The sequence below is a fragment of the Sus scrofa genome, chromosome 9, assembly GCF_054392235.1.
Source record: "Sus scrofa isolate SSC_HxYL_T2T_F1_AM1 chromosome 9, Sscrofa_HxYL_maternal_Yorkshire_Landrace_v2.0, whole genome shotgun sequence".
Lineage (NCBI taxonomy): Eukaryota > Metazoa > Chordata > Mammalia > Artiodactyla > Suidae > Sus > Sus scrofa.
In genome coordinates, this window is record NC_139391.1 from 50,872,167 (window position 1) to 50,884,852 (window position 12,686).

Here is a 12,686-nt window from a genome sequence, read left to right on the forward strand (position 1 = left end):
CTCTAATCTGACTACATCTTTCTATCTTTAGTGCCATTACCTATGAAAGGTTCAAAGAGACAGATCTTTTAGCCTTGGCATCCCACTCTTAAGGATCTATTGTATTGAGATAAAAATATCAGTATTATAATAACATGCTAATATAAGTTGTCATCATGTGCTGCCTGTTATCCTCTTGGTCCTTCCACTGCCCTAGGCCCCAAGGATCAAGAGTCAAACCAATAGATGATTCCATGGCAGTTGGCAGCCCTAACAGTAAGCTGGCCCTGATCTAGGAGGGATGAGGTGTGGGAGCTCATCCCTATGTGACCAGAGGCACTGACTGCTGTGGCTTGCTGGTCTTGATAGATAGTACAGAAGTGGCCTTGAGGCAAAGGGAGGTACTGTCTGCCTTTCATGACAAACTGAGCTCTCCTGCTCCATCAGTATGACTCCAAGGATGGCCCCCAGAGCCAGAGCTCCTGATGGGTTTGGCTAACATTTCTTTTCTTTTTTTTTGTTTTAGTGGGTTTTTTCTTTAAATTTACAAAATACATACTTATAGAAAATTAAAACCTTATAGAAATATATAAAGCCAATCATGAAAGTTTTGCCATAATTCCATTCCCTCACAGAGCCACTGATAACAATGTGGTGTTAGCTCTCCATAATTTTTTAGAACATTACAAGTTATTTTACCAAAAACAAAAAAAAGGCTTGCACAAACTTCCTTCTTTTTGTAAGAGTAAAGTTTGGACATCTCATTATTCCAGAGATATTTCTCACTCTTGCAAACACATCTCAGTTCAACTTCTGCTCAAACCTGCTTCTTTCAAACGCAGGTGTGATTCCTGGGTATGCCCCCCAATAAACTCCCCACATACAAATATCTGCCTCAAAATCTCTTTCCCAGGGAATCCAATTTAATACGAGGATAATTACTTATATATTATTTATTTGCCCGGAACTCTTTTAAGATGTAAACATCTCTAAACTCATTTAACCTTTATGAAACCTTTAGTAGGATGCATTATTGCCCCCAAGACCACAGAGCTGCTCAGTGCTAAAGCCAGAATCTAAAGCCAGGATTCTGAGTCCATTTGCTTGATTACCAAGTTTTACTGATAGTACAGATATAAAATTAAATATATTGAGCTTCATTTTAAACAAGTTAAAAAGATATATAAAATATACTAAAACGTGTCCAGAGGTCTGGAAGAGAGGCAGCATAATGTGTTTGGGGCAATGAAAGAAATCCAGTTTGACTGATATTAAGCAGCCTTCCATGAGGTCAAAGAAATATGCAGAGAGAGACTTTTGGAGGTGATATTCATCTTAATGCAGTAAAAATTTTTTTTTTTTTTTTTGATTTAGCACAAGTCCTCTGAGCTTAGTACACCATGGTTGTTTATTCAAGAAACCTGAAAATGTTTCCTCTGCTCTTAGAAAGGCAATTCTGACAAGAATTGCCTATGCCTATACATGATATTGGACTGTAGTGGTTCAGTGTATTAGGCTAGTTCTTTTGGTTTTAAGGCATTGGTCTGTTTTCAAGATACCTGCCTAATGAAACTTATTTAGGTTCCCCCAATGAGGACCAAAGTTTCTCCAAAACATTCCAGATTTTGAATGGTCATTCCCTTCTGTGCTGTTAGCTAGCTGACATCTCACATCAACAATCTTAAATTCCTCCTGCATTTCACTGATCTCTATCTAATACCCATCAATCCAGGAACGTACAATTCTAACTTCTTTAGTCATGCACATCTAACTTCTTTCAAGGCCTCTAGTTATTCTTATATCTGATAGTTTTTTTTCTATGTGTGATAGTGTATCCCCCTCTATAACTGATGCCTTTCTCAGGGCTTCTGGGCCCCTTGATTCTTCAACTGCAATAAGTCTCAGGGTCAAGGGTCAAATGACCAGATGATTCCATGGCAGTTGGCAGCCTGGACAGCAGGCCAGCCCAGATAAAGGAGTGTGAAGAGTGGGCTTTATCTTCTCTGTTCCACAAGCCCCTTCAACTTCTGCTACTGCCAATGCCTTAGCAATCACAGAAAGCCTAGATTTTGCCTTACTTCCTTGACTAATCAAATCAGAGAAGAAGCATGTGAGATATTCGGGGTGATCTCAGATTGAAATCCCCAGTCACAATGGTGCATTTATCAATCAGAAATATCCAGGCTGCCAACATGATCTTCTCCTCCTGGGCCTTAGTCTTCTTGGCCATAGGAATCATCATAGAAGAATGGGCAGAACTGACATTTGAACCAAAGCAACATAAACTAATCCATAATCCATGGATATGCTGCAATCCTATTTGGCCAGAAGGTCAGAGCTGTTCTTTGGAAAGAGACAGGCAGTTTCCATCCTTCCTTGAGAGAGAGGGTTCATCCTTCCTTGACTTCATTCCTCTCATCATTATTCTTTAGCGCAGCTACCTCTGGTTGCAGTGTGCCCACTTCCATAATCAACACAGTCAAGGCCAATTCCAGAAGCTCACTATTGGCATGTTTTGGAGAGAAGTGTAGAAGCTCACAGACTTAGTTGTTGGACCTCTGAGAAACCTTGACAGTAGCAGCAGGATGACCAGCACATCAGAACATGAGGGTCTAAAAGATCTGAAAGAAAGATAACTGGGAAGAAGGAAAATATTGGAAACAAGGTTATATTGCTGCTAGAGGAAGACAGGATGAATTGGAGTGTGAAGTGAGAAACCAGTTTTGAGAAAATAGAAGAGAAAGAAGCATACAGAGACACCAAGAGAGAGAATAGTTTCTTTTCATTCTGTCTCCTGTTCAGCTTAGTACCTTATTTCTCTTTCATCCCTTTCCTCTTTATTTTTAATTAAATCTTTAACTTCATTCCCATATTTCCCTGGAAATTTGTGGGCCCCGGGTGGAAATGAGCCTAGAAGAAATATCTATCCTTTTCTCAATTCTGCTTCTGCTTGCTTTCCAACAGGTAGATTGGAGGTGGTCAGGAACTTGCTGATTTTGGTCCTCAACCTTTCCTTCTTCCATAACTTGCTCCTGGGTCTTGAATTCACCTATATGATTCCTCAAACTAAGCTCATTCTCTTCATGACGGCCTACATTGCTGTCCTCACAGGTAACTTTCCATCACTCCTAACACAGGCTTGGAGGCATAGGGTTTGTGGGTCCAGACTGTAGTCTCTGACTAACTCATCCTTCCCAGGTCTTTGGCTTAGTTATTCAGTTTCCACTGAAGTGGGGTTGACCTTTGGACAAGGTGCATTTGTATGGGGCAGGGGCTTTGGAAGTGAGACATATCTTGGGTGAAGACTTGAGGAGAAAAGCCAGAGTTCCTCAGAAGGGATTTTTTTTCTTGTGTCTGGACATCAGGTATCTTTCTGTTCTGTGCGCTCATACTGTATCAACAAAAGCTAAAGGAAGGTGAATCCATGTATTACTCTGGTTATAGGATCACCTGGATCATTTTCATCACCTACATAAATGTTTTCCTCTTAATTGTCTCTGGTGAGTGTCTTCAGGGCCCTTGATGGGTGGTAAGGACCAATGCATGCCTGGTAGAGGGGAGAGTGAAAGGATGGGAACGGGGGATGAGGAAAATAGTGCCCTGCATTTTTAGGGGCTAACATTCAAGTGAACTCCCATTCGGAGGACAGTGCCCAGGAGGATAGGGTTGGAGATGTGAGCTGAGCGAGATAGTGAATATGATTTGCCTCTGAAGGAGCTCCTCATTTCTGCCTTTTCTACCATATTTTACACCCTCCCTACCTCAGGGCAGAGATAACTATTAACTTCATGACTAAAGAGAGTGGCCAATAGGGACTGTTCCCTGGTATGGAGAGGGACAGTGACCATGGGGTACCATGTCATGCCAGGACAGCCTGAGATCAGGAGAAGCAATCTCTGATACTAGATGGCTGCCTTGGAATCCTGGAGACGCTTCTCTTCTGAGAGGTCTTTAAAATTTCCTTTGGAATTGTACTTCCTAACTTAGAAGCCTGTCCTCTTTCAAGAAGAATCCTCAGTTTTGTTTGGTTGAGCAGCATTTAAGCTATTCTGCCTACACTTTCGTCTTTTCTGCTAAAGTGTACCCCCTCCTGAAGGCTTGGGCCAGTCCACGGGGAACCACTGGGCTTTGGATCAGGGTCTCTTTGCCAATAAAGAGGGAGGGAAATATTTCTGTGTCTTTTCCATTGTTCCTTCAACACCCTCCCCTGGCTTCTCTTTTCCCCAGGATTCCTCTCTTTCCTACAGTACAAGCATTGCATCGATGGTTGTGCCTGGCTAACCAACATCCCTAAGTCTGCCAGAGAGAGTCAGGTTATGGAGCCATCTGGGGCTTCTATCAAAGTTATTTCATTACCAGCAAGCAGGGAAATGCCTCGCAGTATTGTCCGTGTGCACTCCGCTCATGTAAAAGAAGCTTCTCCAAACAAAGCACACATCCAAGCACGTCGTGTAACCTGGGCTGTATGATGTGACAGTTTATTTTTCAGTGTATATTCCTCATAATGGAAACAGCCTATGTGTATGTGCCGTGTGTGTATCCAACTATCTTGTCTCTGTTTGGTTTATGTAAATGACTATGACTCAGTTGGGGTCTATTAGAATATCCAAAAGGCTTTAAATTTTTTTTTTTTTGGTAAATCTTGGCCAGCTTCTATTTGTCCCACCATTAAATAATATGTTATTAATATAATATTGTCACGTAACAAATACTTGCTGTATTGTTTACTCCTACATCACAGAGATTTAGAAAAATACATACTACTTTATATCTCACTTATTTTACTGTGACATATTTCAAACACTCAGAAAGAATACAGAACAATGTGATAAACACCTCTGTACACATCACCCCACTTTATGAACTTTTGACATTATGCCCTGTTTGATTTAGATGTTTTAAAATTTAATCATAGACATAACTGATGTTCCTCCAAATTTTTTTGTCATCTCATTTCCCTCCCTTAGCACCACAAAATACTTTTAATGATACATTGCTGGATCATTTTACATTCACATCAATTTTACTATAACTTTATGCATGTATAAAAATTGTATAGATTAGCTTTCCAAGTATTCAAAGATCATTAAATGTCATACTGTACAGATTTTTTTTTTTTTTTTTTTGCTTTTTAGGGCTGAACCCACATCATATAGAAGTTCCCAGGTTAGGGGTTGAATCAGAGCTACAGCTGCTGGCCTCTGCCACAGCCACAGCAATGAGGGATCCAAGCCACGTCTGTGACCTACACCACAGTTCATGGCAACACTATATCCCTAACCCACTGAGCAAGGCCAGGGATCGAACCTGCGTCCTCATGGATGTTACTCAGGTTTGTTACGGCTGAGCCATGACGGGAACTCCTGTACAGATCATTTCTTGCAGCTCACTTTGTTCACTGAACTCTAGGGTTTTGTGATTTTTTGATAAGTTTTGTTCTACTTCATTTATTCAAAGTACTATTAAGCTTTCCACTGTAGAGATATAATGTAAAATACTTATTTTCCAGTTGATGGAAATCTAGTTATTTTCTTTTATTCTGTTACGAATAGTGCTGCTATGAACATCCTTATACACAACTGCCTCTGTCCATGAGCTAGAGTTTCTTGTGGGTGTTTATCTAGGACTAAATAGATATATCAGAGAGAGTATTCATTTTGAAGTTACCTAAATATTGACAAATAACTATTTTATTTTATTTATTTTTTTGCCAATTTACACTTTAGCCAGCAGTGTATAAAAGTTCTAGGTTTTTTTTTCATTTGTTTGTTTGTTTTTGTCCGTTAGGGCTTCACCCGCCGTGTAAGGAGGTTCCCAGGCTTGGAGTCCAATCGGAACTGTAGTCTCCACCCTACACCAGAGTCGCAGCCGAGCTACATCCTAACCGCATCTGCGATCTATACCACGGTTCACTGCAACGCTGGATCCTTAACCCAGTGAGGGCGAGGATTGAACCCACAACCTCATGGTTCCTAGTTGGATTTGTTTTCGCTATGTCACAAGAGGAAAACAACACTTGTGGAAACACTTAGTGTCTTAATTGGTCCTTTGAAGCATTTATTATTTTTCACAGAATAAAACATGAAGCTCAGAGAGACTCTCTGATGAGTAGAATGTTACACTTCAGTCTTATGGAGTTGAAACTCAGTATTTTGACTCTGGACTCAGTGTTCTTTCTTCCACTTCTGTGTTAATGGCTTCCTTCTTTAAAAAGGGGCAATTAGATTTGACATATAAATCAGATTAAAAAAATTATTCTTGGAGTTCCCATCCTGGCTCAGTGGTTAACGAATCTGACTAGGAACCATGAGGTTGCAGGTTTGATCCCTGGCCTTGCTCAGTGGGTTAAGGATTTGGCGTTGCCCATGAGCTGTGGTGTAGGTTGCAGATGAGGCTCGGATCCTGCGTTGTGGCTCTGGCCTAGGCTGGCGGCCACAGCTCTGATTAGACCCCCCAGCCTATGCCGTGGTGCAGCTCTAAAAGGACAAAAGACAAAAAAACAAAAAAAATTATTCTAGACTGTGCTGGCCAATACTGTCGCCAGAAGCTACATGGGGCCACCAAATATTTGAAATGTGGTTAGTTTGACTTGAGATGTGCTCTAACTATAAAATGCATTATTAATTTAATTTATTCATTTATTTATTTGCTTTTTAGGGCCGGACCCATGGCACATGGAAGTGCCCAGGCTAAGGGTCAAATCAGAGCTATAGCTGCTAGAGCCATGCAGGATCAGATTGGGGTCTTTGACTACACCACAGCTCATGGCAATACTGGATCCTTAACCCACTGATCAAGGCCAGGGATCGAACCTGCATCCTCATGGGTGCTAGTCAGATTCATTTCTGTTGCACCACCAGGGGAACTCCCACATTATGAATTTTAAAGATTTATACAAAAAAAGGAGAATGCAAATTACCTCAATAGAATTTTTATGTTAGTACAGGTTTAAAAGGTAAAATTTTTGGATATAGAATTACCGACCCTCCTGAGTCTGTCCCCAAAAGTGTCCTCCTGCCTGGTGTTGCTCAAGCCAATAGAACAAATCAGAGTTGGGTTCAGAGGATACAGAGGTGAGCTCTCCAGATTGCAAGCTTGCCCGCCCCCTCCCCCCATGGCCATGGGCCTGGCTGCCTTGGGCGGGGTCTCCCAGTGCTGTGGGGCTGGGTGGGGTTCTTAGTGGGGGTTCCACTGCTGCTCAGGCTCCAGACCACAGGGGACCAGCACAGGCGGCATTGCCATTAAGCACCAGGGACTCTAGTCTGAAGCACTGGGGCGGTGGGGCCTCTGCATTTGGCCCTGTGTGAGCAAGTGGAAACAGACAACGCAAAGGTAAGGGAAAGTTTAGACTTTATTTTCCAGATCCTGTTTTTATTTCCCAGGAATTGCGAATGGGCTTTGCTGGTGACAGAGCCCTCCTCTGCTCATTGTCCTGCACCTCATTCTTGAGCAGTGCTGAGGGCCTCTTTTGTAACTGCCTCTGGCTGAGTACAGGCACCGTGGTAGCCCAGGGAGAGGAGCAGAACTGCTCCCCAGCTGCCTTTAGATGTATGATGGTCACCAGGCCTTGGCCCTAACCATTTGTTCCCTGAGCAACTACCAATGGTCTAACCTCTTGGAGACAAAGGACACCAGACAATTTAGGATGTGTGGCCCAAATATTAGCAAGAGAATCAAGGTCATATGTCAGATTTTCCCTAAAAATGAAGATATCTTGGTCTTTGGCCTGTAGGCAAAAATGTGCCCTGATGTTGAAGTTCGCTGCCAGGGCCTGAATATCCCTGGTTGCTCTTTGCTGTTTTTTGGAAGGGAAGCTTCAGGTTGGAGGGTCACACGAGTTGTCAAGGGGTCTTGCCTCAGGTTTTCTCTCTGGAGGCTGGGGCTCAGGTGCCTCTTCCCTCGTGTGTGATGCACCCACAGATGGATCCCTACAACTTCAGGGCAGAATGGGTGGTTAGGATCACTGGAGTGGGGTCCATTCCACTTAGGAGTGAGCTGGTCTTGCAGGGCCCTGGTTTTCTAGGTTCTTAGGTGCACCCAGTCTCCTGGCTGGAAGGAGGGCTAGTCAGGTGCAGGGAGCACCTGATCACCGTATTCTATGAGAGCTTTTCTGGTTTTCTCCTACCTGGAGGGCATATCTGAGTTGTTCCATTTCAAGGGAATTAAGGTGTCCCTTCTCTCGGACTTGGGGAATGGGTGTACCATACAGGAGTTCAAATACACGTAACCCCATGCGGAGCAGGGCAATTGAAAGCAAATTAATCCATTTTTCTTGAGTTTCCTGACATCACTTGGCTAAGGCCTGTTTCAAGATCTTATTGGACCTTTCTACTTTTCCTGATGGCTGAAGTCTCCAGGCTGAGTATGAAGTCTGTATTATGCCCATGGCATTTATTATCCCCTTTGTCATCTTAGACACGAATGCTGGATCTTTATTGCTTTGTAGGGATCCTGGGAGTCCAAACATGGGGATTACTTTTTTTTAGTAATGCTTTAGCCACTTCAGCTGCCATTTAAGTTACAGCAGGAAATGCTTCTATCCTTTTTGAAAATGTATCCACTAGCACCTGAAATTGCCCAGTGCTCTTGTTACAGCAGGAAAATGAATCTACCAATCTTCCCCAGGATATGTCCCTCTGGTCTGAATGGGCCTTATCTGGGGCCTTTGGGTAATCTTGCTGGGATTGTTCATTGTGCAAATGTGGCATGTCTCACATATCTGAGTGATTACACTGTTTTTTTCTTTTTATTGAAGTATAGTTGATTTACAGTGCTATGCCAATTTCTGCTGTGCAGCAAAGTAACTCAGTTATAATATATATAAATTTCTTATCGTCTATCATGGTATGAACACATGTTTTACCTGTGTGCCCTTCTAGGAGTTTTATGGTGTCATGCCTTATATTCAAGTCTTTAAGCCATTTTGAGGTTTATTTTTGTCCATGGTGTGAGGGAGTGTTCTAATTTTATCGATTTACATGCAGCTCTTCAATTTCTCCAGCACCACTGCTAAAGAACTTTTTTCCGTTTAATATTCTTCTCTCCTTTGTCAAAGATTAATTTACCATAGATACATGGGTTTATTTCTGGACTCTCTCTTCTGCTCCATTGATCCATATATTGGTATTTGTGCCAATACCACACTGTTTTGATTACTATAGCTTTATCGTATTGTCTGAACACTGGGAGGGTTATGCCTTCCTGTCTTTTCCCCCTGAGGATTGCTTTGGCAATTCTGGGTCTGTTATGGTTCCGTATAAATTTTTGGATTATTTTTTCCTAGTTCTGTGAAAAATGTCATGGGTAATTTGATAGGGATTGCATTAAATCTTGACTGATTGTGCTTTGCATGCCAGGAGTTACCATAACCTTGATGAACCTCCCTGATGGCTTGACAAGCTGTAGTTTGGGGAAAGAAGAATTGCCCATGATCACTAACTAGCCACCCATGGCCTCCTAGATCACTATTGAAACCCCATTTCTGGGCATTGTCTAATTCTTCCTTTGTATAGATTGGGGAATAATTGGATGGACCTGGCTTTTGAAGTATGAGGGTAATTGCCAAATTAACGGTTCTAGGGCCATCCTTTTTACGTTTGCCTTTACCTTGTTGTCTCCTTTTATTACTCTGCATCCATCTTTGGTGACCCTACAATGTATCACACCACCTTTTTTTGGAAGCTGTGCTGCTTCTAAGAGCTGCAGTATGTTTCACCCATGTTTCCCTTGTTTATTCTCTGCAGTAACAGCCCCATATGGACATAGGATGGCACACATATACCAGGAATCTGTGTAAAAATTTAAGATCTTCCCTGTCCTGAACTCTAAGGCTTCCCTGTCTCCAGGGTTATCAGCTCTGCCTTTTAGACAGAATTCCTAGGGATAGGCAACTTGCTCCTATGACTTGGGTCCAGAGGTTACTGCATGTGCTACCAGACTTTTCCCTTCTTCATAAAACTTCTCTGGGAGTTTCCATCATGGATTGGTGGTTAACCAGCCTGACTAGGATCCATGAGGATGTGGGTTTGATCCCTGGGCTTGCTCAGTGGGTTAAAGATCCGTCGTTGCCATGAGCTGTGGTGTAGGTCGCAGAAGTGGCTCGGATCTGGTGTTGCTGGGGCTGTATCATAGGCCAGAGGCTGTAGCTCCGATTAGACCCCTAGCCTGGGAACCTCCATATGCCCAGATGTGGCCCTAGAAAGCAAACAAAACAAAACAAAATGAAAAAAACCTGTGAACCATTCCTCCTTGGTGTTTGGAGAGGCTCACTTAGGTCAAGGCTACTGGAATAGATTGTCTATTGTTTCTATACAGTTGTGACCCAGAGGGATCTTTTTCTGTGGGTATCAGAGTGCTAAGTCTTAGCATGTGAGAGGTACTTTTGGTAGTCACTGAGTTGTCCTAAAACACAACTTGAATTTGAGTCAACCTTCAGGGTATAGCCATTCTCTTCTCTTCGAACTTACTAAAGCCTGAGTCTGTTGTGGAGTCCATATAGTGATTGGCTGACCAAATGTATTAACCTCTCAGCCTCCTTTTAGCAGGGTTAGAATAGCTGCTACTTCCCATAGGCAAGGAGGTCATCCCCTAATTGTTTAGAGAAATAAGCAACCCCCAGTTTTTGAGCTAATACCCCAAAAGCGATTTTCTTTCTCTCATGAGAGTAAGGTCAGAGAGTTTAGATGAATTTGGGAGGGCCAGGACAGGGGGCTGAAGTAATTGTTTCTTCAATTCTTGAAAGATCAGTTTGCTTTCTGAATTACATTCAAAAGGATCAGCATCTTTTCAACTTTGCATACAGAGGCCTAGCTATTTGACTGTACTTAGGGTTCCAACCTAAGTATAAAACTCAGCCATTCTCATCTAGGATGTCTTCTAGTTTTGGGAGGGGCTGGGCAAATGGCTTCTTTGATATCCTGGGGTGGGCTTCTCTGACCTTCTATGAGAATGAAGCCTAAGCAGGTCGCTGTAGTTTTTGATATTTGAGCATTTTTCTTGCTTAAGACAAAACTTAAATCAGTACTAGGAATGAAAGAGAGGACATCAGGCAGAGCCCACAGATGTGAGATGGCTAGAATGGAAGGATTCTACACGGACTTATTGGGCAATAAATTCTATAACTTACATGAAATGGACAAATGCCTGGAAAGACAGAGTTCTTGTTGTGGTGCAGCAGAAATGAATCTGACTGGTATCCCTGAGGATGCAGGTTTGATCCTTGACCTCGATCACTGGGACGGGGATCTGGCATTGCCCTGAGCTGTGGTGTAAATTGCAGATGTGGCTTGGATCCCACATTGCTGTGGCTGTGGCATAGACCAGCAGTTATAACTCTGATTTGATCCCTAGCCTGGGGACTTCTATAAGCCGCAAGTGGGCCCTAAAGAGCAAAAAGAGAGAGAGACTGCTAAAAACACAAATGCAGGAAAAAGATAAAACCTGAATCACCTGAAGAAAACCTGGAAATCATCTGGAGAAAACCTGAAAAGCCTGAAGAAAACCTCAATCATTGTAAAAAAATGATCTTGTAATATAAAACATTTTTATCGTGTGAATTCCAAGCTCAGTTGATTTCACTTGTAAATACTATTACTCATTCAAGAAAGAAACACTAGTTTTGTATAACTTTTTCAGAAGGGACTGGAGTCTAGAATACTCAATTAGATGATCAACATTATACAGACACATACTTTGTAAGAAGAGGCAATAATAGATCAATATCTGTCACAAATCTTTCTGCAAAAACCTTAAACCAAATATTAGCAAATTGATTCCAGCAGTAGATGAAAACAATAACACACTGGGATCCAAGAGAGGTTTACATTAGGAATCAAGATTGTTTTAACAATAAGATATCAATCAATGTAATGACCACATTAACAAAGAGGAAAATAATATGATCATCTCATTTGACAAAAGTGATCATACATTCATGAAAGAATCTTTTGGCAAAATCGAAGGATTTTTTTTCTCAGTATGGTAAGAGGCAACTGCTAAACAATTATAGCCAATATCATACGTAATGACGAAGGACCTAATACTTCTTCCCCTAAGACTGGGAACTCTCATCACTTGTGTTCAATATTGTATTAGACTTCACAGCTAGTACAGCAAAACAGAATAAGAAATAAAGAGATAAACATTAGTAGGAAAGAAATATAGCTGTCTCCATTTACAGATGACGTAATGGTTTATAGTGAACACCCTAGGAAATCTACAAGGAAGTTATAAGAAATAAGATAATTTGGCAAAGATACAAAAACAATGTCATATAAAAATCAACTGTAAACTACCTATAGACACTTGCAAAATGCAATTAAAAAGATTACCAAAGCAGCAACAACCAAAAAAGTCTTCAAGATATTTAATAATCTAGTAATAAAGTGATTTTACCTTAACAACAAAAAAGCTATAAATGAAATGAAAATGAGAGAAGACAGATGCTTGCTATCACTGTTATCTAAGTTTTCTGAATTTATGGCTAATTTCAAGCAAATGAAATGCACATGAATGTATTATTTAAAAACAAAGTTATACTGTTGAGACAGGTTCAACTGACAAGAAACTTCAAGGAACTCAATATTCTTGGAACAAATCTTGATATATGTAGAAAAACCTGGTATATAATAAAAGAAGTTATCACCAACCAATGGCAAAGAGCTAAATTATGCAGTAAATGAGTTTGAAAACAATTTGTTAGAAAAATA

The 12,686-nt window shown here is 41.3% G+C and overlaps 1 protein-coding gene across 2 annotated transcripts; it reads left to right on the forward strand.

Moving 5' to 3' along the window:
• The first annotated feature begins 251 nt into the window (after positions 1-251).
• On the forward strand, positions 252-4,668 carry TMEM225 (transmembrane protein 225). Of its 2 annotated transcripts, none has more exons than XM_084978238.1 (4): positions 252-468; positions 2,944-3,090; positions 3,345-3,479; positions 4,207-4,668. In XM_084978238.1, exons 1-4 carry the CDS (start codon positions 465-467, stop codon positions 4,446-4,448), a joined length of 528 nt encoding a protein of 175 aa, XP_084834364.1. In that variant the 5' UTR covers positions 252-464; the 3' UTR covers positions 4,449-4,668. The 2 variants fall into 2 exon arrangements, with proteins under 2 accessions (XP_084834364.1, XP_084834363.1); XM_084978237.1 differs by having other exon boundaries at positions 258-2,310.
• Positions 4,669-12,686: the final 8,018 nt, after the last annotated feature.